This window comes from Raphanus sativus, chromosome 7 (genome assembly GCF_000801105.2).
Source record: "Raphanus sativus cultivar WK10039 chromosome 7, ASM80110v3, whole genome shotgun sequence".
NCBI lineage: Eukaryota > Viridiplantae > Streptophyta > Magnoliopsida > Brassicales > Brassicaceae > Raphanus > Raphanus sativus.
In genome coordinates, this window is record NC_079517.1 from 14837726 (window position 1) to 14864133 (window position 26408).

At 37.2% G+C, this 26408-nt stretch overlaps 7 protein-coding genes across 9 annotated transcripts; 4 read left to right on the forward strand and 3 right to left on the reverse strand.

Annotated features, from left to right (window-relative positions):
• Positions 1 to 2537: 2537 nt before the first annotated feature.
• Positions 2538 to 3481, forward strand: LOC108835902 (zinc finger protein 1-like). Its single transcript, XM_018609122.2, has one exon. The coding sequence runs from the start codon at positions 2616 to 2618 to the stop codon at positions 3306 to 3308; it is 693 nt and encodes a 230-aa protein (XP_018464624.1). The 5' UTR covers positions 2538 to 2615; the 3' UTR covers positions 3309 to 3481.
• Positions 3482 to 6288: 2807 nt separating this feature from the next.
• LOC108816263 (uncharacterized) lies at positions 6289 to 7599 on the reverse strand. Its single transcript, XM_018588838.2, has 4 exons — positions 7287 to 7599; positions 7039 to 7088; positions 6902 to 6954; positions 6289 to 6769 (listed from the first exon to the last, which is right to left on the reverse strand). Exons 1-4 carry the CDS (start codon positions 7502 to 7504, stop codon positions 6455 to 6457), a joined length of 636 nt encoding a protein of 211 aa, XP_018444340.1. The 5' UTR covers positions 7505 to 7599; the 3' UTR covers positions 6289 to 6454.
• A 1147-nt stretch (positions 7600 to 8746) lies between these two features.
• Positions 8747 to 10445, forward strand: LOC108815863 (deSI-like protein At4g17486). Of its 2 annotated transcripts, none has more exons than XM_018588384.2 (3): positions 8747 to 9124; positions 9390 to 9689; positions 10090 to 10445. In XM_018588384.2, the coding sequence occupies exons 1-3, from the start codon at positions 8992 to 8994 to the stop codon at positions 10341 to 10343; spliced, it is 687 nt and encodes a 228-aa protein (XP_018443886.1). In that variant the 5' UTR covers positions 8747 to 8991; the 3' UTR covers positions 10344 to 10445. The 2 variants fall into 2 exon arrangements, with proteins under 2 accessions (XP_018443886.1, XP_018443887.1); XM_018588385.2 differs by having other exon boundaries at positions 8763 to 9124; positions 9390 to 9677.
• A 66-nt stretch (positions 10446 to 10511) lies between these two features.
• On the reverse strand, positions 10512 to 12343 carry LOC108816635 (uncharacterized). Of its 2 annotated transcripts, XM_018589198.2 has the most exons (9): positions 12149 to 12338; positions 11941 to 12028; positions 11775 to 11849; positions 11643 to 11679; positions 11415 to 11498; positions 11195 to 11255; positions 10993 to 11099; positions 10834 to 10899; positions 10512 to 10752 (listed from the first exon to the last, which is right to left on the reverse strand). In XM_018589198.2, the coding sequence occupies exons 1-9, from the start codon at positions 12222 to 12224 to the stop codon at positions 10657 to 10659; spliced, it is 690 nt and encodes a 229-aa protein (XP_018444700.1). In that variant the 5' UTR covers positions 12225 to 12338; the 3' UTR covers positions 10512 to 10656. The 2 variants fall into 2 exon arrangements, with proteins under 2 accessions (XP_018444700.1, XP_056846474.1); XM_056990494.1 differs by having other exon boundaries at positions 10834 to 11099; positions 12149 to 12343.
• Positions 12344 to 12796: 453 nt separating this feature from the next.
• LOC108817667 (nuclear pore complex protein NUP96) lies at positions 12797 to 17461 on the reverse strand. The gene is made up of 6 exons (XM_018590418.2): positions 17171 to 17461; positions 14428 to 16922; positions 14207 to 14330; positions 13944 to 14092; positions 13621 to 13718; positions 12797 to 13200 (listed from the first exon to the last, which is right to left on the reverse strand). The coding sequence occupies exons 1-6, from the start codon at positions 17199 to 17201 to the stop codon at positions 12996 to 12998; spliced, it is 3102 nt and encodes a 1033-aa protein (XP_018445920.1). The 5' UTR covers positions 17202 to 17461; the 3' UTR covers positions 12797 to 12995.
• Positions 17462 to 17639: 178 nt separating this feature from the next.
• On the forward strand, positions 17640 to 20421 carry LOC108816128 (protein RAE1). The gene is made up of 12 exons (XM_018588699.2): positions 17640 to 17801; positions 17899 to 17983; positions 18119 to 18205; positions 18295 to 18372; positions 18478 to 18671; positions 18773 to 18914; positions 19155 to 19235; positions 19445 to 19573; positions 19667 to 19744; positions 19852 to 19923; positions 20030 to 20110; positions 20198 to 20421. Exons 2-12 carry the CDS (start codon positions 17927 to 17929, stop codon positions 20243 to 20245), a joined length of 1047 nt encoding a protein of 348 aa, XP_018444201.2. The 5' UTR covers positions 17640 to 17801; positions 17899 to 17926; the 3' UTR covers positions 20246 to 20421.
• A 641-nt stretch (positions 20422 to 21062) lies between these two features.
• Positions 21063 to 25495, forward strand: LOC108814835 (ATPase 9, plasma membrane-type). The gene is given in 12 exon segments (XM_056990704.1): positions 21063 to 21119; positions 21203 to 21322; positions 21418 to 21516; positions 21601 to 21738; positions 21812 to 22696; positions 22780 to 22884; positions 22969 to 23287; positions 23290 to 23891; positions 24401 to 24574; positions 24652 to 24834; positions 24901 to 25082; positions 25169 to 25495. Coding segments are annotated over 12 exon segments (2961 nt in total). The 3' UTR covers positions 25266 to 25495.
• Positions 25496 to 26408: the final 913 nt, after the last annotated feature.

Genomic DNA, 26408 nt, shown 5'->3' on the forward strand with positions numbered 1-26408 from the left:
AAACAGTGAACTCGTTATAATTTTTTCTTAGATATAATAACTAATTAAAATGTTTCTCTATTAATTGTCAGTGGATATTTTTTTATTTGCCTTGATGAAGAATGAGAGGCTGGTTCGTATATTTTTGGTTTGGAGGTTGGACCGACAAGGTAATCGAGGGGGAGATATACTGTCGAAACTGATTAGACAAAGCAAACATGAAAACAAAATGCATCACCTCACAAGTCACTACGATGAAAGCAAAACCAAACATGTACTTTTGAAACAAAAGCTGAATGAATGGTTTAGTTATTTTTTCAGTAGATGATGGATTTTAATTTCAAAGAAATCAATAATTGATAAATTTTGGGGAATCATATGTTGGTGATAAAGGATGGGGTCCGGTGGGACCCAATTTTTTTTAAACCCTTCACTCTCTCACTTTTAAACCCTCTATCTAAGAGTTGCATCTTACACTGTTGCGCGGATCCCATATACTATGGTGATCCGCGATTGGTTGTTTTTTTTTAATCGGATAAAAAACTAAAAAAAAAGAAAAAAATTAAGAACCCCAATTGTAGGATTCACCAATGGAAGTGCTCTAAGATCACATTTGGATCTATTATAAATTGAACCGGTAATGACCAGCTCGTAATTTGATTGTCTTACTACATATAAGATCGCAGCTATAGGCTATTTTAAATAACCAAGGAAATCAAAATCTTAACCATTGCCTGGCCAAGAAAATAACATTCCTTTATGAACTACTACTGTTTACAAAATGAAAAACACACACATATATATATAAGAGTTCAGATACATTTGGTATCATGTGAGGTTGTATACGTGTGTAGTCAAGATTATTAAAAAATCAATTATTCATAATAACCACAATTAAAAATAATCAAATACATATTTTGGTTGGTAAACCACAAATATAACTTACATAAAATAAATTAAAAGAACTGATTTAACAGTAAAGTTGACTTATACCAATCAGGTACCAATGGTGTATGGTTTTATAAGTTAACAAGAACGAAAATATAATCATAAACAATGATTAATGACATTTTTATGTGAGATGGATGTGTATGGTTTTCAGTTTCGGACATTCAACCGAAAGCAGGAGACTTGGCTAGATTTTTTTGAAACGAAAGTGATTGTCGGAGAAAATTGATTGGCTTAGTAATCTTTGTCCAAAGTGCTAGCTTACCTAACACATAAAACAAATAAAACAGCTTCTTTATCAGGGTTTTGAATCAAACATCTCACCTAAAACTCAGTTAAAAAAAAAATCTCACCTAAACCCTAATAAAATGAAGCTACGATATACGGGTTAGAGCATCTCTAATGTATTACTCCAAATTTTACTCTAAAATGGTGCAACTCCAAAATGGAGTGATGTTTTACTCCAATGTATTACTCCATTTCTTACTCCAAAAATAGTTAATAATTGTTAATAATATCTTTATAAAAATTTACTAATTAACCCCAACTATTTTATGTTTGCAAAAATACTTTAAAATATAATTTATTTAAATTAAAAATTTATTATTAAAAGGTACAAAAAATCATAAAAATAGAATAAAACATAATGTATAAGTTAGTTCAATAATAAGCATTAGAATATTTTTCCCACAAATGATCGATTAATGCATTTCATAATGAAAAAATAAGTTTCTTTATCTTTGATATTCCTAAATCGAGTAATTTTTTTTTGAAATCGGACATTTAAATCATTTATTTTATGTTATTTTTATTTTATATTATTTTTGTTATTTAATTATGTTATACATTTTATGTCAAATTATTAAATAATGAAATAACTTTTTTCATGTTGTTGTATCATTTTAAAATATTATTTAAGTAAAAAATAAGAATATTAAAAATTTAAAGGACTATTTCATAAATAAAAAAAGTTCAACTCCAAAATAGAGTAATGTGTAAGATTACTCTATAAATGAAGTAACCCTAGCCATTACTCCATTTTGGAATTGGAAATGGAGTGAGGTTGGAGAGGATTTTACTCCAAAATGATGTTTGGAGTAGAAAATAGAGTAGGATTGGAGATAACCTTACATATATGTTTAGTTGTTTACAAATAACGTTTCATATCGTTTACATCTCACCTAAACCCTGATAAAATGAAATTACGACATACGGGTAATATATATGTTTAGTTGTTTACAATAATTCTAATGAACGTTTAATATCAAATAAACTATAATAAAATTGCAGACTAAGACAAACTCATTTGATTAAGATAAAACTACTTATAGCATTTATTACATAGGTATAACATGAATAATCATGAACACTCATTATTCATGTTCCTAAAATAAATCAATAATTCAGATCGTTACAACATTAATTTTTCTTTCTCTTCTTTTACTCAAGTGTCCACTACTATACAGTTACATGTGTGGGCTCTGTCGCTCGAGGTCAGTTTGCAGTGCACATCAAAAGTGTCCTTTTTCCTTTAAACATCATTCATTAAAAAAAAAAGGTCACATGTCCATCCAATTCCATAAATAGAACTCACACTTCACTTCCCACGACAACATCACTTCACATCTATATCCAAATTTTACTTTCTTTCTCTTTATATATTCTCCTTACTGCTAAATACACAAACTATGAAACTATACATGGATCCTTCCATCAAAGGAGACCAAGAAATGTTAAAAATCAAGAAACGAGGTCATCAAGATCTTGAGTTAGGTTTGAACCTTTTGCCAAGTGCTACGGCATCATCAGAGCTCAATCTCATCGATTCTTTCGAAACCAACTCATCGTCGACTTCTCATCATCATCATAAGAATCATCAAGAACATCTGGAAGATCCGAGAGTGTTCTCGTGCAATTATTGTAAAAGAAAGTTCTATAGCTCACAAGCACTAGGTGGCCACCAAAACGCTCATAAACGCGAACGCACCTTAGCCAAACGAGAACAGTACTACAAGATGAGTCTCTCATCATCCGCTCCTTATTCAGCGTTCGCTTTTGGCAACTGTCCAGTCAGCAGATTCGCAAGCATGCCATCCTTACCGCTACTTGGCTCGGTGAATAACAGATCAACACTAGGGATCCGGGCTCATTCAACGACTCATGATCCTTTTTTAGGAAGACCAAAAGCGAGTTTAAGTCATGTTTTCAAACAAAGCATTCACCAAAAACTGAGCATCGGAAAGATGTTTCCGGAGAAACTTCACCATGACGTGAATAGCAGTAACTCTACTGCTCCTAAGTTGGAGAGGATTGAACACTTCAAGAGCAAGCATGAAGATAATAATCAGATTAAGAAGATTGACTTGACTCTTAAGCTATGATCTCTTATTCTTCATCTTGGTTTAGTATAATGATTAACTACAGGATTTTTAGAGAGTTCCATGAATCAAGTTGTACCTTTTCCGCTTAATATATAAATGTTGGTGTGGTTCAATATTTGAGGTCTATTTTAAGCCTATGCAATACAATACTCAAAAACATGTAATAAATTGGATTACTGAATAAAATGTCAGCTATTCGTATATTATTAGGCTGGTGTAACTCTTAGCTATCTATCACAAGTACAACATATATATCATATACCAGCAAAGAATATGTTATTTATTAAAGTCCAAGTGAAATTAACCCTACATTATATATGTGTATACCAGGAATGATGGAATTACAAAATATTGTGGAGTAGATTCATTATAATATATATGTCCTACTACGTTATACATAATTGCCCACTAAATTTGTCACCAATTAATTAGGCGTGAACTGACTTTAGTCAATCAATATGAATGATATATTATAGTAATATATATTATCTATATAAATTATGCATACAAATGATAACGTAGTGGAGTATTTTACGTTTTAAAATCTAAAATGTAGAGTAGATACAATGTGCTTGTCGAAGATTGGTCCTACCTGCAGTTTAAGGAAACGGACACTAATCAACAAGTAAAGAGTTCTTCGTCAGAGTTATTGTTTTCATCGCCATGTGACTAGTAAAGATTAATTCCGATGGTCCTTTTTTAATCTAATCTTGTCACGTCGCAATTATTTCACAATTTGATCACCTTTACATAAAATAATGTTTTTACTATAGTTTAAATCTAATCGCTTACCAAAAATTATCTGCATTATTGTATATATATATATATATATATGTATATATATATATATATATTTATAACAATTACTTTTGTTAACTTGACATTTCACGATAGCTCATAAACTTTCTGTAATGATATGTGACCATGTGGATGAGAGCGATCTACTAGTGATAATTAATTATTGGATTAGATTTACTGAATCATAACGTAAAGATTCTGTGGAGTTTGCTTTGGGTGAGGTTTCGTATCAAGTTGATGTTTACATTAAAGTTATATAATGATATAATAACGCTAATCATTGCAAATAATAATCAACATTTTCCACAAATCAAGATGTTAACGATGCGGAAATCATGTTGTTACGTACCATAATTACCTCACTAATCCCTCATTATCCTAATACGTCACAGTTGATACGGACCAGAAAATCTTTCATAATTAAATAAGTTCAGCTGGCTTGTCCTTTTTATCTTCTTGTTATATCACAGTAAATCCACAATAGGAAGTTTAAAAAAGAAAAGTAAGAAGTCATTAAATCATGGAGTTGCCAAGTACACAAGTGTTAGCTAGCAAATTCCTAACGGGGTAATAAAAATTACCTCATAAGTCATCATTCTACAAGCTTTACCTTCCTAAAGTACTTTCAGTCTCGCCGTTTGTGGTAAGAACCAGTGCAAACAAGAGATACCACAAAATATGTATTTCTGAAATTTATGTTGTATATGTGAACAAAAAGAAAGAAAATATATTGTATATGTGACTCTCCATGCTCGTACTTATGGACCTAGTAGTAGTTTTTACACAATCTGTAAAAAAGATCAAGAACATCTTCAAATCCTTCATTCAGTTCCCTGTTATTTTTGCTAAGAATGTTAAATATCATTTCATGAAATAAAAGTTAAATTACAAAGTGTAGAATATCTGTACTTGATTCCACGGCAAAAAATGGTAAAAACATAAAAGTAAATATAATTGATACAATAGCGATGTAGTTTTGTATCGAACATGACTAGAGCTAGCGATACAAACTTGATGTGAACAGAAACGAGTGATGTTAGGACAAAACACTAAAGGAAAAGCTCGAAGACAGAGTGAATAACAAAACATCAAAGCGTACAAGAAACTGATTCATCAACCCAAGTCATATCTATAAAGAAGCAGAAAGATGCCTATTACCAGTAAGTCACTGGTTAAAGATAATAGCACCATTAGGAGATCTTCTCGCTTGTCAAATGTTCTTGTCAAAAAGGTAGAGCCAGTCTCATCTAATGATCATATAAAGAAGAAAGTTTCTTCTACAAAGTCTTTATGTAGGAAACTTGGTTAAAGGGTCTGTTAAGGATGAGACTAATGATTGCTCTAGTGATGGATATGCGAAGAAGGAAGTTAAGCCTGAGAAAATTGAGTTTGATGGTGGTTACGGGCCACCGGGACGTGTTGTGTGTGCCTGGAGGATATTCGGATGTGAAGTTCTTACCTTGCGAGAATGTTAAGCTGCTTGCTGCAGGGGACAAACATGGGAATGTTGGCTTTTGGAATTTGGATTGTGAGGGTGAGGAAGATGATGATGAGGGGATCTATATGTTCTGTCGTCCTCACAGTTCTCCAGTTTCATCTCTTTTGTTTCAGCAAAACTCTTTCTCTAGGGTAAGTAGCTGTCTTGAAGGTTTCAGCAAAACTGTTTTGCTATGTAGCTCTCTTGAATACTTTGGCTTTGTTATCCTTGTAGTGTTGACAACTATCTTTGTATCCTAAGCGGCCCCAATATGGAGGACACGTTCCATGATGTATCACGAGAATATCTCCACGTTCAGGTATGCTCCAGCATTTTGTAGAATAATATGCTCTCACTACTCCTATGATGATTTATACACTCATTTTTTTGTCACAGTCTATTAGAAATGAGAAGTAGGCGTTGCTTTCATATGTTTTTTTTTTTCTGATTGCAGGGGAGTATGTGGGTGGGATGATTCATACATCTTTGTAGCTAATCGTTCAAGAGGAATTGATGTGATCTCCCCGAAACTAAAGCGAACAGTGAAGGAACTGCATAACCCTCTTATGAAAACTATCATGTTGGGATGCTTGCAGGATCCAGTGCTGGAGAACAGGTCTATGTTTGGACAAGAAAGTAGTCTACTTAAACCATTTTTCAAACAGAATGAGGTCTTCTGTGGTTTTGTTCTGTCTTTCAGCAACGTTATTTCTTTGGAACTGAGTTGTGTATTAAACCTGAAGTGAGTCAAGAAATGAAAGCAAAACAAGCCAATAGCATCAACTACTACTGCAGCATTAGTTCCAAAAGCCAAAACATATCATTCTTCACCTATCACCTAAGTTTCCTTTCTAATTCATCTCACTGAGGTCTAGGGTGAATCCAGATTTGCTCCATTCTCCCCTGGTTTCTGTACACTGTCCTTATGTTCCTTGCTCGGTTTAGATTCTTCTTTTGGTGTGAGTTTAGTAGATTGATCGTCTTGTGTTTTGGTTGGACCATTCCCTGAAGGCTTCTTTGTTTCCAGAACAATCTCTTTTATCGTCTCTTCGATCTTTCCCAGTCTCTTTTTCATCTCCATTAACTCTCTCTGAGACTTGGTTGCTTCTGCTTCTTCTAACGCCTTCTTTTCAGCTTCTTCTTTCTCTTTCTTTTCTACTTCTTTTCTCTTCTTCTCTCCAAGTTCCTGAAAATAAGTCCAATATCATAAGCCCTACGCTCAGAAATATATAAGCAAACTTTAGGACACAAGTAACTCTGAGTTCTGGCAGAAACACTCATATCAGTTTTGATAATGAGCAAGAATGAGGAAACTCACAGCATCCATGATTTTCATTTTACGGCGAGCATATTGAGCAACCAAATACACAGCTGTTGCAAGAAAAAAAACAATAGCAATTAAAAATTGAGACCTTTGAACAGAAAAAAAAACACTTAGGGGTGAACAGATATAACCTAGAGATGGCAAGCAGACGATAATGAATTGCACCAGATGCCAGTCAAGCCTAAACACAAAGTTAAAAAAAAAAAAAACATATGAGTGCATAACTACAACAAACAAGAACTCACATTTACTTGAAGTGTTCTTTCTTTTCACTTGTTTCAACCTAAAGAAAGCTAACTTTTTCTTTTCCACGTTTCTAACACTCTCTGAGCCTTACTATTGCCCAAAGATAGAAATCTTGGAAGGCAGAGAAAAGTACCCAAACTTATTCTTCTTCGGTGGTTCAGTGAACAAGATCTTCGCAGCCGTCACGAAATCGAGCTTGTCCAGTTTCTTGTACGTCTCGTCGTATCGAGAAACAACAACGCTCGATTCCTTCTTATCGGGTCCGTTCTCTCCTTTAGTGCAGAAACGTCGGATCCTATAGTGTTTCAACCGGGTCACGGATCCGACCCACGAGCCTCTGCTGCGAAGCATCTTGATTTCTCCGGGCGACAATAGCTGCTTTCTCGACACAAGTCAGCGTTTCAAAACGCGGCGTTGGGGCTAGTGGGTTTCCAAGTTATCCCAATCAGACGGGTATTGGATTATGGGTTTCTACTAGATTAGATTTTGAACCGCGATTAACCGCGAGATAATTTTTGAAATAAACCAAATTTATATGGTTTACATTTGTATTTTTGATCGTATATCTACATTTAATGTTATGCATAAAATGTGAATTGTTATATTCAGTGTTGTGAAACTCAACTAGGATTACCGTTAAAACCGCATATATCTAATTTGGTTTGGTTTTCAGAAAAAATGTTTTTTGAAGATTCTATAAAATCTGCAATAAACTCTTAAAATCTAGGACATGACTTCGGTTAAATAGATGTGTGATCCATTATGTAATACTCCGGTACGATAGGGTTTTATAAAAATTCAAAACGGTTTTTTTTTTTCTGGACAAGTTCTAACCGGGTTTCTTTTTTATCACTTATTAGATGTTAATCTGGCTAGTAATCAAATACTAGGGAACAATTAACAAACTTAGCATGTAATGACGCAGACTTGAATCAAATTGGTATGTTTGTCTACAAATATTTGTTTCTTTTTTTTTTTGAATGATCTCTTTCACTTTGCCTTTTTCCAGCTCTGGTGACTGTTTGTAAGCTAAGATGTTGACATCTTTCTCTATTTTAAAAATATTAAATTATGCCTTATGGAAAAATTTATTATTATGAATTTAGCTAATGCAAATTGTTGGCAGGCCTCTAGTATATATATCTCATATTTTCCAAGACAGAAAATTGAACTTTTCATACAACTCGAAACTAAGTTTATATAGTTCTTACAACATCTTACACTTTTTAATATCGTATGTTGTCTAAAAAATAATATATGCTTTAAGCAGAGAATCTGCTTCATAATTAGCCGCACCACTTCCACAAATTAATTTAAATTAATTACATTTTATGTCAACTTTAAAAAGAAAAAGGGTGGTCTCGAGACAAAAAGTTGTAGCCAAAGATACGGAATATTAAGCTTTATATTGGACCCCATAATAAACTGTAAATTATTAAAGCATATCTCCAATATTTATTTAAGTTTTAAATTTATAAACCATAGAATATAAGGTAGTTAAATGGTTCATGAATAATGATGGTTTCGTTTATGAAAAAAAAACATAATAAATATTGCCAAGTGAAAATAAAATATATTTCTGAAAACAAAATTGTATTTATTTATGGAAGTATATCATCAGGCATTAACTTATAGTATAAGATTCGGAAACTAATTAGCTAAACCAAGTCTTTTCTTCGTCTTCGTCTTCAACTTTTTAAGACAACATCGTTGGCATTTTGTATAATTTTTATGATAAACTGAAAAGAGGTACATTATCATCAACTCGGATAGTTTATATAGAACAAGTCATCTTCCACCGTCAGAACTTACTGCCGCCGGCGATACTCTGCCTGAAAATGCTCTGCCGGAAAAACTCAAGCGTCGTGGATAGAGGAAATGTTCCCGTGTATCTCAATGTGTACGATCTAACTCCCATCAATGGCTACGCTTACTGGTTTGGTCTTGGTGTTTACCACTCTGGTGTTGAAGGTAAGTAAGTCTTTGAGATTCTTGGCTTTTCATTTTCTTGAAACTTCATATTCAAGGTTTTAGATCTAAATAGTGGATGACAAAAAAAAAGGATCTAAATAGTGATTTTAATATTAAATATAATTTCAATCTTGATCGGATTTTCTTGAGAATTTAATAATAGCAAATAAACTCTTATTAAGTTCAAAGTTTTAGCAAAAAAAAACTTTTATTATGTTTTCTTGAAGAGATTAGCTTTAAAATATTTTTTGTACTATAAATACAGTTCATGGTATAGAGTATGCTTTCGGAGCTCATGAATATCCAAGTACTGGAATATTCGAAGGAGAACCGAAGCAATGCGAAGGGTTTACGTTTAGGAAATCAATTTTGATTGGTAAAACGGATCTTGGGCCATTGGAAGTGAGAGCTACGATGGATCAACTTGCAGACAAGTACAAAGGGAGTTCTTACAATCTCATCACCAACAACTGCAACCACTTCTGCGACGACACTTGTATGAAGTTAACCGGGAATCCAATTCCTAGTTGGGTTAACCGTCTTGCAAGAATCGGTAAACTCTCTGGTAACTCCACGTAAATATTTACATTTTTGGTTTATTTCTTACTGAAGTTTGCAAGTGAATATAGTGATTCTAATATCCATTGGCTTTTAAATTCTTAAGCTATTGGTTACACGTAGAATAATGGAGGATGGTTAAGTTTTTGAACAAAAAAACAGAGCCGGTTAACCGAGTCTAGCTTCGAGAACTATGAACAGAATCCTAGATTGTGATACTAAGTTTTGCTTGAGTTTTGATGCTGGTTTGAAAGATTTCATATTTATGCTTGAGTATAAGTTCAGCTTTTGGGTTTATTGATATATATATATATATATATAGTATTAATTAGGCCTGGCTTGAAGTTTTACATCATTATGCATTTTCTTGAAAATACTCTGTTTCTGTGCTCTGGTTTAAAATGTAGGATTCATGTGCAACTGTGTGCTTCCTGCGACCATAAACGCCACGAAGCTCGGGAACAACCGAGTCAATCAAGACAAACCATGTCAAGCAGAAGCTGAGAAGAAGAAACTGAGCAGAGAGAGGTCTACGATTGATACACCTTCGCCATCATCTTTGTCTCCTTCAGTTCAAGTTCGTGGTCGAAGCAGGAAAAGGCGTCCACGTCGTGCCATGCAACCTTCATCGACATTGATTCTCAGCTCTTCCACCACTTGACCATAAATATAATTCACGTCTAAATCTTTTCTTTTTTAACTAGTTGCAGTTGTGCTTTGTAATCTTGTTAAACAAGTAAAGTAAAAAAGAAGAATCAATTTATATGGACTTGTTTTTATGAAACGATAAGGAGAATATATTCCATAAACCTTTTAGATTGATATATCACTTTCTGCAGTATCTATCCAAGAAATTTAAAAAATAATAAAATACAATTTGCAAACAAAAAACTTAATGATGAAAAAGCAACATGAGTCAACAAAACCAAAGCATAAGACAAGAGCAGAAGCATTTGAATGTGATTGTGTGACTTTCAAGCTTGCTTTTCGCGCAACCACTCAAAAAAGTCGTCAAGAATTGATGGCCAAGCAAGTTCTAGATTGTAGTTGGTCATGTCTGGGAAACTTATCTGTTAATGCAAATAACAATTCACATTAGATGAAAAATAACACTTGGTGGCCAGTGAGGAGGAAGTAAATATGGAAAGTACCTCATTGCAGAATCGATAGAATCCCATCCATTGGTCCATGTGGATGGATTTGTAATCTTTCTGGATCTGTTCATAATGAGAACATACGTTTTGCATCTGATAAACACTTTGGAGGAAAGATAAAGAAGATGTTTGAAGACAAAAAGGTGGAGCCCAAACCTTTAGATAGTCGACAAAGTAGTCAACCTGGGCACGGAATGTTGATCCTAAGACCATATCTAGGAGTTGGCATATAGTCTCAATGTCTAAGAACTTCTGTTTTTCCTCTGCATGGATAGTAACAATAATAATTAATAGTTGTATCAAATGTCACACAAAACATATAATTTCATGTTCATGAGGCAGTGGTAGATGATATTACCTGTCAAACAATACTTGAAGGCATAAGCATAGAAATCTACAAAATTCAATGGCTTTCTGACCTGAAATAACGAAGAAAAAATAATACAGTTTAACACTTAGAGTATCTCCAACTCAAGCTCTGTTATGACTAAATATATAAATGGGTTAGAGATGGTCTTATGATATCAATAAGATGCTAATCAATGTTAAATAAAGAGATCAAGCAAAGATATGAGAACCTCTTTCTCGAGCTCTGGAAGGGCTTTCTTCAATTTTGTGATCGTGTCAACTTTTAGCGCCTTGAGTCCTATTCTCCATTCAGCCTATATTATAGGTGTACAAAACGAGTTAAAATCATACACAAAAAAATGTAATAAACAAGAACCTAATCTAAAAATATCAAAGGAAAAAAGATTTGTGATTCAATGGTTTGATGTAGTCATCATCATGGAGGCCAATGCGCTTACCTTGGTGAAGTAACCTTGTCTTTCAGCCTTCATTCTCCTGTAAGAGGCGAGTTAGAAAAAAAAAGGTATAAAGGATATGCACTTGTGCTCGGAACCAAGACATATAAAGAAGAAGAATAGTAATGGAGGTACCAAGCTAGCATCAAGATCCTGATATCGGTATGAGGAACTTTCAAACTGGCGCAAAGTTTCTCAATTCCTTCTGGACTGTTAGGTGTAATAATAATAAGTGTTAGAACTTGTTGATGAATGAGTTACATTCTAACAAAGAAGAGGATTGTGATATTTTTGAACTTACTCAATGACACCAGAAGATGTATTAGCATACATAGCAAACAATTGATCTGTTCCATCCATCTCTTTGGACGACGTTTTCTTACTAGAGGCTGTACCAAACACAAAGATTGTTCTCATAACCAAGTAGAAAAGCCCATAACTTCGAGTTTTTCTTAGTTTCTATGATAATAAACCCTAGCTAAGGCGAGTTATGTTCTTGTGGTACTTACCTGAAGAAACGGGATCAGTGGCCGAAGAGGTAACTGAATCAGGTTTACTCCGTTTCTTGGAGCCCTTAGGAGGCATCTAAACCGCAACCGAAGTGCACACCCACAACAGGGAAGCTTCTAACTCAAGGAATTACGGAAGCAAAGCAAAAAGAGAGAGAGAGAAAAGCTTAGGTCAATTTCTCGTCTTGGCTTTTATACGTATATATACATACCTTTTCCTTTTTCTATGAGATAAAACTAATATTATTTTGTTTGTTTTTTAAATTTACTTTCTTTTGTCAAATTACCCTCTTTGTTATCATATCAACATCAATTTACCAAATTTCTAAAAAGTTTATTTTATCAGACATTTTATTTTATGTGTATGAAATAGTTTTCTCATGGTACATAAAGTACTTTCGAAGAAATTCAACACAATTTAGATACAAAATACCAATATTTAAGAATTCAATACACCATAACTAGCCGTTTTATAATAATATTATCTAAACCTCATTTCGGGAAAATCGTTTACAAAACTTTGTTTTGCTAATTAACGATTTATTGTCTAGACGGAATTTTAGAGCATTGCAAAATACATTAAAAATAATAATGCAATATGGTCAGTTTTTTTTTTTGTTTAAAATGGTCAGTTTTTCAAGAAAAGGGTTTGCTTTCCTTTCAACATATTTTTGTTTTTGACCTGAACACATAATATTTATAAGATTTTTGGCAAGTTTTTAAACAAGAACAAATCAAAATCATTCACGCTTCTAAATATAACGTACACACGACAAAGCAAACTGAATATGTTCCACTCACCACAAGTAAAAAAAACAAGACCCTCCTCAACGAAATGAATGGGTCACTATGCTGGTGTTTGGCCTGTCTCCGAGAGATATAGAGAGAAGAGAGAGACAGCATCTTGCAGATGTGAAGATCTTACATCTTCTGGTAAAGGAGCTTTGAAGGCTGTCATAAAACAGCTCAGCTGAGACTCTCGATCAGGATACTCACTCAGACCTGACAGAAGCAACTCGCAGATTTCCTCTGCCATCTTCGAGTATGCGACTCTGCCATCAAACAAATAAGAGAAGCTTGTGCGTTTATTATTTGTTGCAACCAAATTTCATAAGATGCTAAGGATTTTTCCTTTTGTCATGAACTTAGAATGTCTATGAGATGTTTGACCCGTATCTGTCCACACAGCAAACTTGAGCTATGTAGTCATCAGAAGCCAACTGTCTTAGTTTTGGAGCAATTACTATGGATGCCACCAAATTTAGAAGGATCCATCCAAAACTGCTCCATTATGTTTTATTGTCTAGGTTATGCTAATATGTACGCAGAGGTCCTATCCTAGAATTGATTTAAAATCTTATATAATCCGGTGGACGACATGAACGAACAAGGATCAAACAAGTGCATGCAAGTAAGACTAGTTCTTAACGATTCAAGGCTATTGGCAAGTGTGAGACATGAGAAGTACTTACCTGGCTTCAACTGGTAATCTATCACCCCAAACAGCCAATGACTCGTTTAAACGACCGACAAAACTTCTGCACGCCTCGTTTCTGCTCTCAGGGGAATCCTGTTGAAGCAAAAGTTGTGTTGCTCGTGTCATGCATTGTAATTTACACATCGAGAAAGAGATCATTTTGACCATGATCATAGGGAGTTCAAATCAGATTTCGTTAAGCATCAGTATATATTGTACAACCAGCTTGGTTAACACCCGTCAAAATTGAAGTTTAAGAAATTTGAGAGCTCTAGGGGTTGGAATCTCAAATTTAAGACTAGAACTGCGTAGACGTACCAGTTCCAGCATTGTATCAGCATCTTCTTCCAGTGAACTCTTTAGTAAATAGAAAGACATGTAAATCCCAGCACCCAAGTCCCAGTTTTCAATCTCAGACTTGCGATCGTCCATCGAAGTAGCAATTCTCCATATTTCTGAATGGTTAGCTGCATTTATTAAAGATAAAACACATCACTCCAAACAGATCCTTCCTACACTACACCGAACTCGTGTTTCAGTTGAGCAATTGAGTCTGCACATAAGGAAATGAAGGAGCTTACCTGACAAAAACAATGAGTGAGCAACTGATGTCATAAAAATGGAATGAGCTCTTTGCCAGTTTGCGCATTCGATGAAGTGGTCAAGAGCCTTTACGAAGTCCCCATGGTAATTGTAATAAACTGCCTGCAACAACGGGAAAAAACAGCAATCATTATATCAGTATAAGACACGAGTACCTTTAGCAGAAGTACAAAAGACGGGGGTTCTATAGTGTTCTTACCAGAGCTTCGTGCATCCATTCAGAAGGGATACCCAGGTCCTTGATAAATTGCCGCTGCGATTCCATAGAACTCCAAGTTTCACAGAACTGAAACAGGATTTCCCGAATGACAAGGACGTGTAGATGTGGATGATCTTTGCGGTAAGGTATGTGAAGAATGACGTAGATAGCCCAATGACAAAGGCCCTGAGAGAGAAGCTGTGCAACAAATCCCATATCGATAGCGTGAAGGTCATCTGAAGTGAAAGCCCCAACTGCTTCCAAGATTCCCCGGTGGTGCCAGATCATATGATAGTCAAGTGGATCGTCAGTTGAAGAGAAGGCACTGAACATAGTCTTCAGAAAACCAACTTCTTCCTCTTCTCTGCTGTGCAGAAGCATAAGATAATACAAGAGGTCAGAATGCTTGGTGTTGCTTACAACGCCATCTGCTTCGTCAATATATATTGGGACGGGCCAGGGAGCTTTTCCCTGATTCAGTAGGAGTTGATAATTTCTGAAGATGACAGGCAATGAACTGTCCGGAGGAAGATGATGCCACATTAACAACCCTAGGAATCTCTTCCAGTCGATTGTAAAATCTTGTAACGCATTGTGGATATTACCAGCAAGCAATTCATAAAGTTTAACTCTATCCTTCTCAATGTAATTAAAATCGAGCCCATTCCTTCCCCAAAGGTGAAGCTGTTGCATGATATCATTTCGGTTTACAGTTGATCCACCAGCCTGGCTCAACAAACAAGCGAGTCTAACATCTCCCTTAGATATGGCAAGTTCCACAGCTGAATCAAGCTCTCGTCCAGTAAGAAGAAAGAACAAGTGCTCAAGGTAGCCAGAACCATTTAAATCGTTCACATCTTCTTGTACACGGTGACTGACACACTCTTGGAGCCAGCTACTGAATTCTGCTCTTCGGATAAGTGGAAGAGCTTCTGTATCAACTACTGCAGACTCCTCTTTGACATCCTGCATCATGTCTTCCTCATTATCAGAAGCTGCATAACTCAAACGTTCAGTACTCTGTCTCTCAGAAAAGAGAACTTTTATGAGTTCCCACACCATGACTTGGTGAGTCGAAAACAGCTTCGCTGAGGTGGACAACCCAGGAACCTCCAGCTGTTTCTCGATTATATCAATGTAGTTTCGACAGATATCTGAAACAACCACACGATCAGTGACAACTTTCTGAAGTTTAAGACTGAAAGAGCCAAAGCTGACTTCTTCTTCTTCATGATACAATTCCTTGTGGAGACTTAATGGAGTCTCAAATGCAGAGTCAATAAGTTCTTTCTGAACCTTTTCCTTTTTATCCCGAACCACTTTGTCAACAGCTATCTTTTCTACATTGATCACAGAAGACAATACTCTGTGGGAACTAGAACAGCCTATTGGCTTACCAGTGTGAAGAAGGACGCCATTTGGGCCCCAACCTGCCCGGAACGACCTTCCCATGAACAATGCTGCATCTACAACATTGCGGGAATAGTTATCAGTTAATGGCGTCTCATGGCTGATGTCCAGCTCGAAACCTCCCACTTTCGACTTCCTCACTGCCAGGTTCTTATTGTGTTGGACCATCAGAATACTGCCGGGGGAGCCTTTATCATTACCAGGGTTATACTCGAGCAAAGCAAGCGGCGTCTTCCGCACAACCGGTGGAGTATCCTGTTGACTGTTTCTTTGAGAACTTTTCTGTGAAGGTCTTGCGTTTCGTTTAGTCAAGGATGTCACGTGATAGGAATGTTGATCTCTAAAATCCTCACTTTCGTCAAGGTCTTCATTAGGAAACATCAGCATCCTCATTTCTTTCATCTTTCCTGGGTCAAGTCCCAGATGGGCTGGAAGAGAGCGAGAAAGCTCTGGCTCAGAAGTTTCCATTTTATCAATGTCAGCTACCACCATGTCACCATTCAACCCTCCACGATTCTCCACACCTGGGGTACCATCCGTAGCCATATCTTCTGCCTCATCATCACTCAACCCAAATCTGCTGAAATGGGGAACCAAAAACTTCCATAAACCATCCTCAGGATCAAACGAGATGAAAGTCGCCCCTTGTCTTTCAGCACTCTGTTTTAATCTACAAGAAACATGATCCACCCGCTCTTTCCCACAAGCTATGTTCACGAACAGAGTGACCTCAGCAGCCTTGTTAAGCCCCTCGCCAACAGCTGGCTTGGTGCTCTCATCACCATAAACAACCACCTCGTGCCTCTGAAACTTAACAATCTGATCCAGGTCTAACTTCCTAACGTCTGTGCTTCCAAGAAACTTGATATAACCGTAACCAACCCTCCCAATAGTGAAATCAGGAACACGGCTGCAATAACCGGGGCTTTCGATTTCTCGCTCAACCAGCTCGTTCATGGACGGCTTCAAGAAGTAGTCAGGTGAATTCAACGAAGGCAATGAACCTATGATGTCTTTGTAATCTCCATCTAAAGAGATCCTTCTTTTCTTTCGTGAGTCCAGACTTGTAGCCATCGTTGAAATCTCTGTCAACAAAGTTCAAATTCAATATCAGATTATAAAAGATAATACAGACGATTATAAGATAGAGACCTAAGCAATGCAAACGACTACTCTGAAACGTTTAATGAAATCAACAGACGAAGTCGAGAGAGTGAAAAGTAACCGTGAATAGATGGAGTAAAGATAAAAGTTTTCAATCATGATTCTCAAAAGCTAACACGCGTACGCACTAAAACATCAAAAGCACTCTAGAGATTCCAAAATACATTACCTGGAGGCGGAAGAAGAGAAAGAGACGCCATGATTGACCGTGAAATGTCGAAGAATCCGATACAGCGCCACCAAGGTAAAGCGATACTCTAGGGTTTTGCCCTAGCTCTATGATCGTACTGCCCCTTTTCGAAAGTTCTATAACGAATCAATTGCTCAAGGACGACGGCGGCGGCGACGACGATCTAAAACCCTCCTGAAGGAAGCCCTGAGTCTTCTTCTTCTACTACTACTACACACTGTAAGCCGCTGGAGGAAAAGGAGGTAAAGCGCTCAAAAATTTTGTCAGATCTGCAAAGTTTGGTTAGAATCCGTTTTCTAAACCGACCCGTAAAACATATGAATTAATAATAAAATGGGCTTAAAAGCCCAACAATTAGGCCCGTTTACACTTATTTCCTTTTTTTGTGAGTAGCGTCAGATAAACGTTTCGCCGGACGTAAATCTGACGCACGAACGTCAACAAGACGCTGGGTAGACCCTCTATAAATAACCCCCCTCTCTCTCTCTCTCGCATTTATTTTATTTTCGTGAGAGACTCAATTCGTTTTCCCTCGCTCTTCTTCTTCTTGCTTACCGGAAAAGACTTATCTCCGACGACTACGGACCTTCCTCCCTCTCTCTCGCTCTAGGTATGGTATCTCTCTCATCCGATTTCGCCTCTGATAAACCTCGTTGACGAGCATTACTTTTGCGATTTCGTCTCTTAAATCTAATCTTTTTTTACAGTAATTCCGACGCCTTAGGGCTCGTGATAATGGCTACCTTTGGCGCAACGGCTTCCGCAAACGCTAACCCTAACAAATCCTATGAGGTAACTAACTCTTCTTCTATGTGCGTTTGATTACTCTCTCTTTGGTTTGCTTGCGGAAGTAGTGTTTAGGTTTACAAGATTCGTAGACTTCAATCTTGATTTGTATCTTCGCTCATTATTGTGTTTTGCGTGCAGGTTACTCCATCACCTGCAGATTCTATCTCGAGCTTGAGTTTTAGTCCAAGATCCGATATTCTTGTCGCCACTTCTTGGGACAATCAGGTTTACGATCTGACTTGTTAGAGTGGATTCGTAGGCTTTCTCTTTATAGATTGTAGTATGTTGACTTTTTTCCTTTTCTGCTGCTGTAGGTGAGGTGCTGGGACATAACTCGTAGTGGACACTCTGTAGCCAGTGCTCCCAAGGCATCTATCTCTCATGATCAGCCGGTAATTTGTTTTTTCTTTTTGCTTTCTTCTATCTTGCTTGCGTTTTTTTTTCCATAGAATCTGAGGATGATGATGATTATATCTTTTCTTTTTCTTGTGATGAAGGTTTTGTGCTCTGCTTGGAAAGATGATGGAACCACTGTCTTTAGTGGAGGATGTGATAAGCAAGCCAAGATGTGGCCCTTGTTGTCCGGTGGTCAACCTACAACTGTTGCTATGCACGATGCTCCTATTGTTGATATGGCCTGGATCCCCGGAATGAATCTCCTCGTAACCGGAAGCTGGGATAAAACGTTGAAGTAAGAATGGCTCTGTTCATTATGCTCGGTGAATGATAAAACTAATCTCTATATGTGTAAGGTTTTTAGTTAATAATGTGTTTTTGGTTTGCCTTCCACAGATATTGGGACACAAGGCAGCAAAATCCTGTCCATACACAGCAGCTTCCAGATAAATGCTATTCATTGTCTGTGAGGCATCCTCTCTTGGTTGTTGGAACTGCTGATAGGAATCTGATTGTCTTCAACTTGCAAAATCCTCAGGTACGCTTTTTCCTTCTTTTTTTTTCTTATATTTATGAATTGTATATGGGCTCTGAGTGCTAAGAACTGAGAATCACATTGTTTCGAGATTTCATTATCTATTTAGCATCATATGGATATAAGCATGTAGTCTATCCTACGGAATAACAAGTCTCGTGACTCATGAAAGTCTTTCGGCCATTGGATTTTTGCTATTTCTCTTGTGTACTTAACTTTCTTTATTAATTTGGTGAACTGCAGACCGAGTTCAAGAGAATCGTGTCACCACTGAAGTACCAGACGAGGTGTGTTACTGCCTTCCCTGATCAGCAAGGATTTCTGGTATGCCTTCTTGTATATCTTTTCAATTGTGTTTCGGTTAATCGAATGGTACAGGAATCATGCTAACATTGCTCTCACTCGCTTTTATTTCTACATTGTCCTTTTCAAGCTTGAGAAGTTTCTGTCGGTTATTATAGTGACAAATAGAGTATAATAATGTTGGTAGTTGTTTAATATTTAACCAGATCCGATGCTCTCTCTTACTGTAGGTTGGTTCAGTTGAGGGGCGGGTTGGTGTCCACCATCTGGATGATTCTCAACAGAGCAAAAACTTCACATTCAAATGCCACAGAGATGACAAAGAGATCAATTCTGTCAATGCTATGAACTTCCACCCGGTAAGCTCTCTATGGCTATGTAGTTCTTAAGCTTCAACACCATGAAAGTAGATTTTGTACAGATGGTAATTGTTTGAGTTGTGTAATATGAAGGTACATGGCACTTTTGCAACTGCTGGCTCCGATGGGGCTTTCCATTTCTGGGACAAGGATAACAAACAAAGACTCAAGGTATCAATCGTGTTGCATCTAATCTATGTTCTCCATTGAAGTTTTTGTCTTGTTTATATATATAGAAGTATCTAACAGTTGTTGCATTGTTCACTGATGAATGTCAGGCCATGTCAAGGTGCAATCAGCCGATTACTTGTAGTTCGTTTAACCACGATGGGTCGATGTATGCGTATGCGGTATGCTACATCTTCTTTGTTTTTTTTCACTTCTTTGATATGATGTTTACATGTGCAAAACCGAAAAGAGTAGAAAGTAATGGTTTTCTTTTCATTTGTATTGTAGTCGTGCTATGACTGGGGAAAAGGTGCAGAGAATCACAACCCGGCGACTGCGAAAAGCAGCATCTTCGTGCACATTCCAGAGGTGTGTGTAGTGTGTAACTCTCAACTCATAAAGTAGTAGTAGTAGTAGTAGTTATTGTGTATTGATTTGGTTTGAATGAATTTGCAGGAAATCGACGTTAAGCCGAAGCCAAAAGTAGCAACCAGCAGGAGATGAGATTTGATGATTGCTTTTTAGTGTGACTTCTTCTTCCCTTTAGTGGATGGTGTTTTTAGCTTTCTTCATATCGTTTCGGTCTTAAACATGTATTGTTTTTTTTGTCTAAGTACTACACTCTGAAACATAATGAAAAACATTATTCCTCCTATAATGCATATCTCCTTATTCTACAATTGATAAGTTATTAGTATAAGAAGTAAAAAGACAAATTTATGCGCATTTTGAATAGAATATACACTTTTTCCCTTGTGGAACAAAATATCATCCAAAACGGAGAATCAATCATGCAAGTAAGTGTCTTGCGTTAATGCTTTTTTAATCTCAGTCTTTCACTGTGAGCAAAATCTCCTAAATGTGGTTATGGTTATTTTGGCAAAAGAACACAGAGAGAGAGAGAGAGAAAGACAAAAAAGACGAGTGGAATTTGATTAGTGGGAGCAGGAGATGAAAGCGGGGAGTGAAGCGAAGGACCTGGACTTTCCCCATTGCAAAAACTCTCGCTCCTTCACTACAACTACTAAACATGTTCCGTCACTTTCGCTCTCTCTACTCCTTATATAAACACTGTAACTTCAACACCAGTTTCTTAAAATTAATTTCACAAAAAAAGTATTTTTTTGTTTCTGTTTTTTCTCCATTTTGTTTCTTCTGTTTCGTTAAAATAACAACAGAAAAAAGAAAAATATCGAGAGAAAATTATCAAGTTTGAAAACACACAAAAACTGCAGAGAAACTTTGAAAAACATCTGTCAACAAAGAGTTGAAAAAGAAAAAGACACAAGAAAACCCCCCTGTTTCTGTAAAAAAGAAAGAAATGGCGGCAGGGAAAGATTCTAGCTGGGACGATATCAAGAACGAAGGCATCGATCTCGTTAGTATATCCTTCTCCATTTTAAGCTTACGTTCTCGATATCTTTTATACCATGCTAACTTTTTTTTTTGTTGACTGAACAGGAGAAAATACCAATAGAGGAGGTGTTTACGCAGCTGAGATGTACAAGGGAAGGACTTACAAGCGACGAAGGCCATACTCGTCTCGAGATCTTCGGTCCTAACAAGCTCGAAGAGAAAAAGGCAAACACATTGAACAAACCCTTTTTCATTTTATATATGTTTCTTCACTCCCAAGAAATCCTGTTCTTTTTTTTTAACATGTTTCCATCACACAGGAGAGCAAGGTTTTGAAGTTCTTAGGGTTTATGTGGAACCCTCTCTCATGGGTCATGGAGTTAGCTGCTATCATGGCTATCGCTTTGGCCAACGGAGGAGTAATATCACCTTATTAACTACTACCTCACGTCCTCTCTTTCTAACTTTTTAACACATTCTGAAACAAGTTGTAACATCTGCAGGGAAGGCCACCGGATTGGCAAGATTTCGTGGGTATCACGGTTCTTCTTATCATTAACTCTACCATTAGCTTCATCGAAGAAAACAACGCCGGAAACGCAGCCGCCGCTTTGATGGCCGGTCTAGCTCCCAAAACCAAAGTAAGTTGTACCAAAAGGTTGCTCAATATGTACAAGCAAAAACCAATGAATGATAACTTAATGCGTATGGCAGCTTCTGAGAGATGGCAAGTGGAGCGAGCAAGAGGCAGCTATATTGGTTCCTGGAGACATCATCAGCATCAAACTAGGCGACATTGTTCCAGCAGATGGTCGTCTCCTGGAAGGTGATCCTCTCAAGATTGATCAATCTGCTCTCACTGGTGAATCTTTACCAGTAACCAAGAACCCTGGCCAAGAAGTTTACTCTGGCTCCACCTGCAAACAAGGAGAGTTAGAAGCCATTGTGATCGCCACTGGGGTTCACACTTTCTTCGGCAAAGCAGCTCATCTAGTAGACAGCACAAACCAAGAAGGCCACTTCCAGAAAGTGCTGACTGCTATTGGTAACTTCTGCATCTGCTCCATCGCCATAGGTATGATCATTGAGATCGTTGTCATGTACCCTATCCAGCACCGTTCTTATAGAGACGGTATCGACAACCTTCTGGTGCTTCTCATCGGAGGTATCCCTATTGCAATGCCGACGGTTCTGTCTGTCACCATGGCCATTGGATCTCACCGTCTCTCCCAACAAGGAGCTATCACAAAGAGAATGACAGCTATTGAAGAGATGGCTGGTATGGATGTTTTGTGCAGTGACAAGACTGGAACTCTTACACTCAACAAGCTTACTGTTGACAAGAGTATGGTTGAGGTTTTTGTCAAAGACTTGGACAAGGAACAGCTTATGGTGAATGCAGCAAGAGCTTCTAGAGTTGAGAACCAGGATGCTATTGATGCTTGCATTGTGGGAATGCTTGGAGATCCAAGAGAAGCAAGAGAGGGCATCACTGAAGTCCATTTCTTTCCTTTTAACCCTGTGGACAAGCGTACTGCTATCACTTATATTGATGCTAGAGGAAACTGGCACCGTGTCAGCAAAGGAGCACCAGAGCAAGTAAAAAAAAAATGCATTTGCTTCTTCTTCTCTCAAAGAGTTTTTAAGTTCTTTTAACACTGATTGGTCTCTGTGATTTGTAGATCATTGAGCTCTGTAACCTTAGAGAGGATGCAAAGAAGAGAGCTCATGACATCATTGACAAGTTTGCTGACAGAGGACTTCGTTCTCTTGCTGTTGGTAGACAGGTAAAAATCTTTAGTGTTAATCTGAATATGTGTGTTCTTTGTTTATCAAAATGTTCTATTTACGTTTTGGTTATTTATTACTAGACTGTCTCTGAGAAAGACAAGAACAGCCCTGGAGAGCCATGGGAGTTTCTTGGTCTGTTACCTCTGTTTGACCCTCCAAGACATGACAGTGCAGAGACGATCAGGCGTGCACTTGACCTTGGTGTCAATGTAAAGATGATCACTGGTGACCAGCTCGCCATTGGTAAGGAAACTGGTCGTAGGCTCGGTATGGGCACAAACATGTATCCTTCTTCTGCTCTACTTGGACAGGACAAGGATGAATCTATATCTAGTGTTCCTGTTGATGAACTCATCGAGATGGCTGATGGATTCGCCGGTGTCTTCCCTGGTAAAACAATTAAAAAAAAAACTATTTAAAAATTGTCCTCTTAATGGCTTCATGTATTTATTCATCAATAAAAATCTGTTTTATCTGTCTTGATTTAGAACACAAGTATGAGATTGTGAAGAGGCTCCAGGAGATGAAGCACATATGTGGCATGACTGGTGATGGAGTGAACGATGCTCCAGCTCTCAAGAGAGCTGACATTGGAATAGCTGTTGCTGATGCGACTGATGCAGCGAGAAGTGCATCTGACATTGTACTAACCGAGCCAGGTCTAAGTGTCATAGTTAGTGCTGTACTAACGAGCAGAGCCATCTTCCAGAGAATGAAGAACTACACAATCTATGCAGTTTCCATCACAATCCGTGTAGTCATGGGCTTTATGCTTCTTGCACTCATATGGAAGTATGACTTCTCACCGTTCATGGTGTTGGTAATAGCGATCCTGAATGATGGTACTATCATGACCATATCGAAGGACAGAGTAAAGCCTTCTCCACTTCCTGATTCATGGAAACTCAAAGAGATATTTGCCACTGGTGTTGTTCTTGGCACATACCTTGCAGTGATGACTGTCGTTTTCTTCTGGGCTGTAGAGAGCACTGACTTCTTCTCGGTAAGAGAACTCTACCCTTACTATGAGGACTACGGTTGGGATTTTGAGCAGAACCTAACCGAACCAAATTTTCGGTTAGTTTAGTTAGGAATTTGGTTCGATTCGGTAGCTTTTTTCGAAGCTCGGTTTCCGGTTTGGTTCGGCAATCGGTTACTTACTTCAGTTTTCTTTTCAATTTTTTTTTAAGATAAACTATAACCAAACTATACTAAAAGCCAAACCAAACTAACCAAATTTCAAACCGAACAAATCAAAATAACTGAGCTAGCCGAATTTAATCAAAATTATCTAAACTTATCCCAAATATTAATAAAAATGTAACTGAAATTAAAACTATGGTAAGATTTTCAAAAACCAAACCGGACTTATTTCGAGTTAATTCGATAAGACTCATGTTGAACCGAAGTAACCGAAAACAAAACTACCCGAACCAACATGCCTAATGAGGACTTTCATTTCACCAGATTCAAGTTAGCGTCTCTGATCATCTTGTATGTTTCCTGGTCCAGGCAAAGTTTGGGGTGAGATCTATTAGTGGCAATCCACACGAGCTCACGTCAGCTATATACCTCCAAGTTAGTATTATTAGCCAGGCGCTTATATTTGTCACAAGGTCACGTAGCTGGTCATATGCTGAACGTCCTGGCTTCTGGTTAATCTTTGCCTTTTTCTTAGCTCAGCTGGTGAGTTAAAGCTTTTGGTCTTCTTGAATACAAAGCCTCAATGTACTTACAATGTTCTTGTTTCTCTTTGACATCAGGTTGCTACTCTCATTGCCGTGTATGCAAACTGGGGTTTTGCAAGAATCAGAGGTACTGGGTGGGGATGGGCAGGAGTTATCTGGTTATACAGTTTAGTTACTTACATCCCTTTGGATATCCTCAAGTTCATCATCAGATATGCACTAAGTGGTAGAGCTTGGGATAATGTCATTGAGAACAAGGTGAGAACAAGAACACTAGTAGTCCTTTTGGGTTGTACTGTTTCTAACTTTGTTCCTTTTGTTCAGACCGCTTTCACGTCAAAGAAAGACTATGGAAAGGGAGAGAGGGAAGCACAATGGGCGCAAGCTCAACGTACCCTTCACGGATTGCAACCTGCTCAGCCCTCAGAGATGTTCAATGATAAGAGCACTTACAGAGAACTTTCAGAGATAGCAGATCAGGCCAAGAGACGAGCTGAAGTCGCAAGGCAAGGCACAAGCAACTGATTAATCCATAAACATTGTGTTCCTCGGAATATGGCCTTAACACTTTTCTTGTCTTCTAATTTTTCAGGTTAAGAGAACGTCATACCTTGAAAGGTCACGTGGAATCAGTGGTGAAGCAGAAAGGACTTGACATAGAGGCTATCCAGCAACACTACACCCTGTGATTTCAGAAACAAGGGTTTCTCAGTTTAGTTTAGAAACAAAACCACAAGAGTATTGAATAATAAATCACCACCTTCATCATTAGAAAAAATACTGCAAAAAGAAAAAGAAAAGAAATGTTTCTTTTATGAGCAGTGGCTGTTGGCTGCTTTATTTGATTTGAAATATTCTTGTTTTAATTGCATTTACAGAACTAATAAGATTTTACAATTACTTTAGAATTTTTATTTCACCATTGAGTTTGTGCTTTAGCCTGCCAAAAGAAAAATGCATCAAACCAAAAACAAGAATGCATGTTCTTCGCTACAAATGAAAAGAACCATATCAATCGGATTTGTACAATCCAATGTTAATGTGTTGACAGGGTCGGATCTGAGATTTTGGGGATACAAAACATTTTTTAGCTCTCAAAATTTTGGGAGTCGATATTAATGTTTAGGGACCTATTTATAAGTAAAAAACTCTAAAATGTTTGGGAACTTAGGCTGTGCCCAGATTCAAGGAATTGGGGCCTCAGCTCTCTCTGCATCATATCGTGGGAGATTGATAGTAAAAGTGTGTCTTTCATCTTCTCGAGTTAGCTTGTCTGCTATTATTCCTTCTGGCTCTTTAAAGTGATCTTACGAACAATTATCGAAGTGCGTTTGCTTCCCAAATAAAATCCGACTGTTGATGTACACTATCTTCTCCTTCCTCTTTCGGTGGCTTCATTTGCTTTGGTAATTTAAATAATTGATCTTTGATTAGTATTCTTTTTGATCTTTAAACCTTATTGTAAGTGTTACAAAAAAAAAAAAACCTTGTTGTAATGTTTTAAGTTATGATCTCTAGGATAGCTTCACTCGAAGTTCTCACCGATAACTTAACGCTCGTACGAGCAATCTTAGGCATCACTCAGGCGAAGAAAATCATCGGCGTAGTGAAATCAATAGCCTCTAAATTTGCATCAATTTCATTTTCGCATCTCTCATTTCAAAACTCTTTTGCCTATTCCTTAGTCAAGGAGGCACTTCATCTTTCTTGTATGTTGTAATGGACCTCTTAAGATTGGGCTTGTTTGGACTCATTCTATATTTCTTTTAATGAAGTATCTTTGTGACAAAAAAAAGTCATGATCTCCGGATAATTCGTTAATTATCCCAGCT

Excerpts from the sequence above, each read along its gene's own strand:
- LOC108835902 (XM_018609122.2), top strand. The coding sequence starts at position 2,616 with ATGAAACTATACATGGATCCTTCCATCAAAGGAGACCAAGAAATGTTA.
- LOC108816263 (XM_018588838.2), bottom strand. The coding sequence starts at position 7,504 with ATGCTTCGCAGCAGAGGCTCGTGGGTCGGATCCGTGACCCGGTTGAAA. Across the intron at positions 7,089-7,286 it reads CCGAAGAAGAATAAGTTTGG|GCTTGACTGGCATCTGGTGC; the intron begins GTACTTTTCTCT and ends CTTTGTGTTTAG. Across the intron at positions 6,955-7,038 it reads CGTCTGCTTGCCATCTCTAG|CTGTGTATTTGGTTGCTCAA; the intron begins GTTATATCTGTT and ends TTCTTGCAACAG.
- LOC108815863 (XM_018588384.2), top strand. The coding sequence starts at position 8,992 with ATGCTCTGCCGGAAAAACTCAAGCGTCGTGGATAGAGGAAATGTTCCC. Across the intron at positions 9,125-9,389 it reads TTACCACTCTGGTGTTGAAG|TTCATGGTATAGAGTATGCT; the intron begins GTAAGTAAGTCT and ends CTATAAATACAG. Across the intron at positions 9,690-10,089 it reads AAGAATCGGTAAACTCTCTG|GATTCATGTGCAACTGTGTG; the intron begins GTAACTCCACGT and ends TTTAAAATGTAG.
- LOC108816635 (XM_056990494.1), bottom strand. The coding sequence starts at position 12,224 with ATGCCTCCTAAGGGCTCCAAGAAACGGAGTAAACCTGATTCAGTTACC. Across the intron at positions 11,850-11,940 it reads ACATCTTCTGGTGTCATTGA|TCCAGAAGGAATTGAGAAAC; the intron begins GTAAGTTCAAAA and ends TACACCTAACAG. Across the intron at positions 11,499-11,642 it reads GACAAGGTTACTTCACCAAG|GCTGAATGGAGAATAGGACT; the intron begins GTAAGCGCATTG and ends CCTATAATATAG.
- LOC108817667 (XM_018590418.2), bottom strand. The coding sequence starts at position 17,201 with ATGGCGTCTCTTTCTCTTCTTCCGCCTCCAG. Across the intron at positions 16,923-17,170 it reads TTCTCTTCTTCCGCCTCCAG|AGATTTCAACGATGGCTACA; the intron begins GTAATGTATTTT and ends CTTTGTTGACAG. Across the intron at positions 13,201-13,620 it reads AGATTACCAGTTGAAGCCAG|AGTCGCATACTCGAAGATGG; the intron begins GTAAGTACTTCT and ends GTTTGATGGCAG.
- LOC108816128 (XM_018588699.2), top strand. The coding sequence starts at position 17,927 with ATGGCTACCTTTGGCGCAACGGCTTCCGCAAACGCTAACCCTAACAAA. Across the intron at positions 18,206-18,294 it reads CCACTTCTTGGGACAATCAG|GTGAGGTGCTGGGACATAAC; the intron begins GTTTACGATCTG and ends CTGCTGCTGTAG. Across the intron at positions 20,111-20,197 it reads TCTTCGTGCACATTCCAGAG|GAAATCGACGTTAAGCCGAA; the intron begins GTGTGTGTAGTG and ends ATGAATTTGCAG.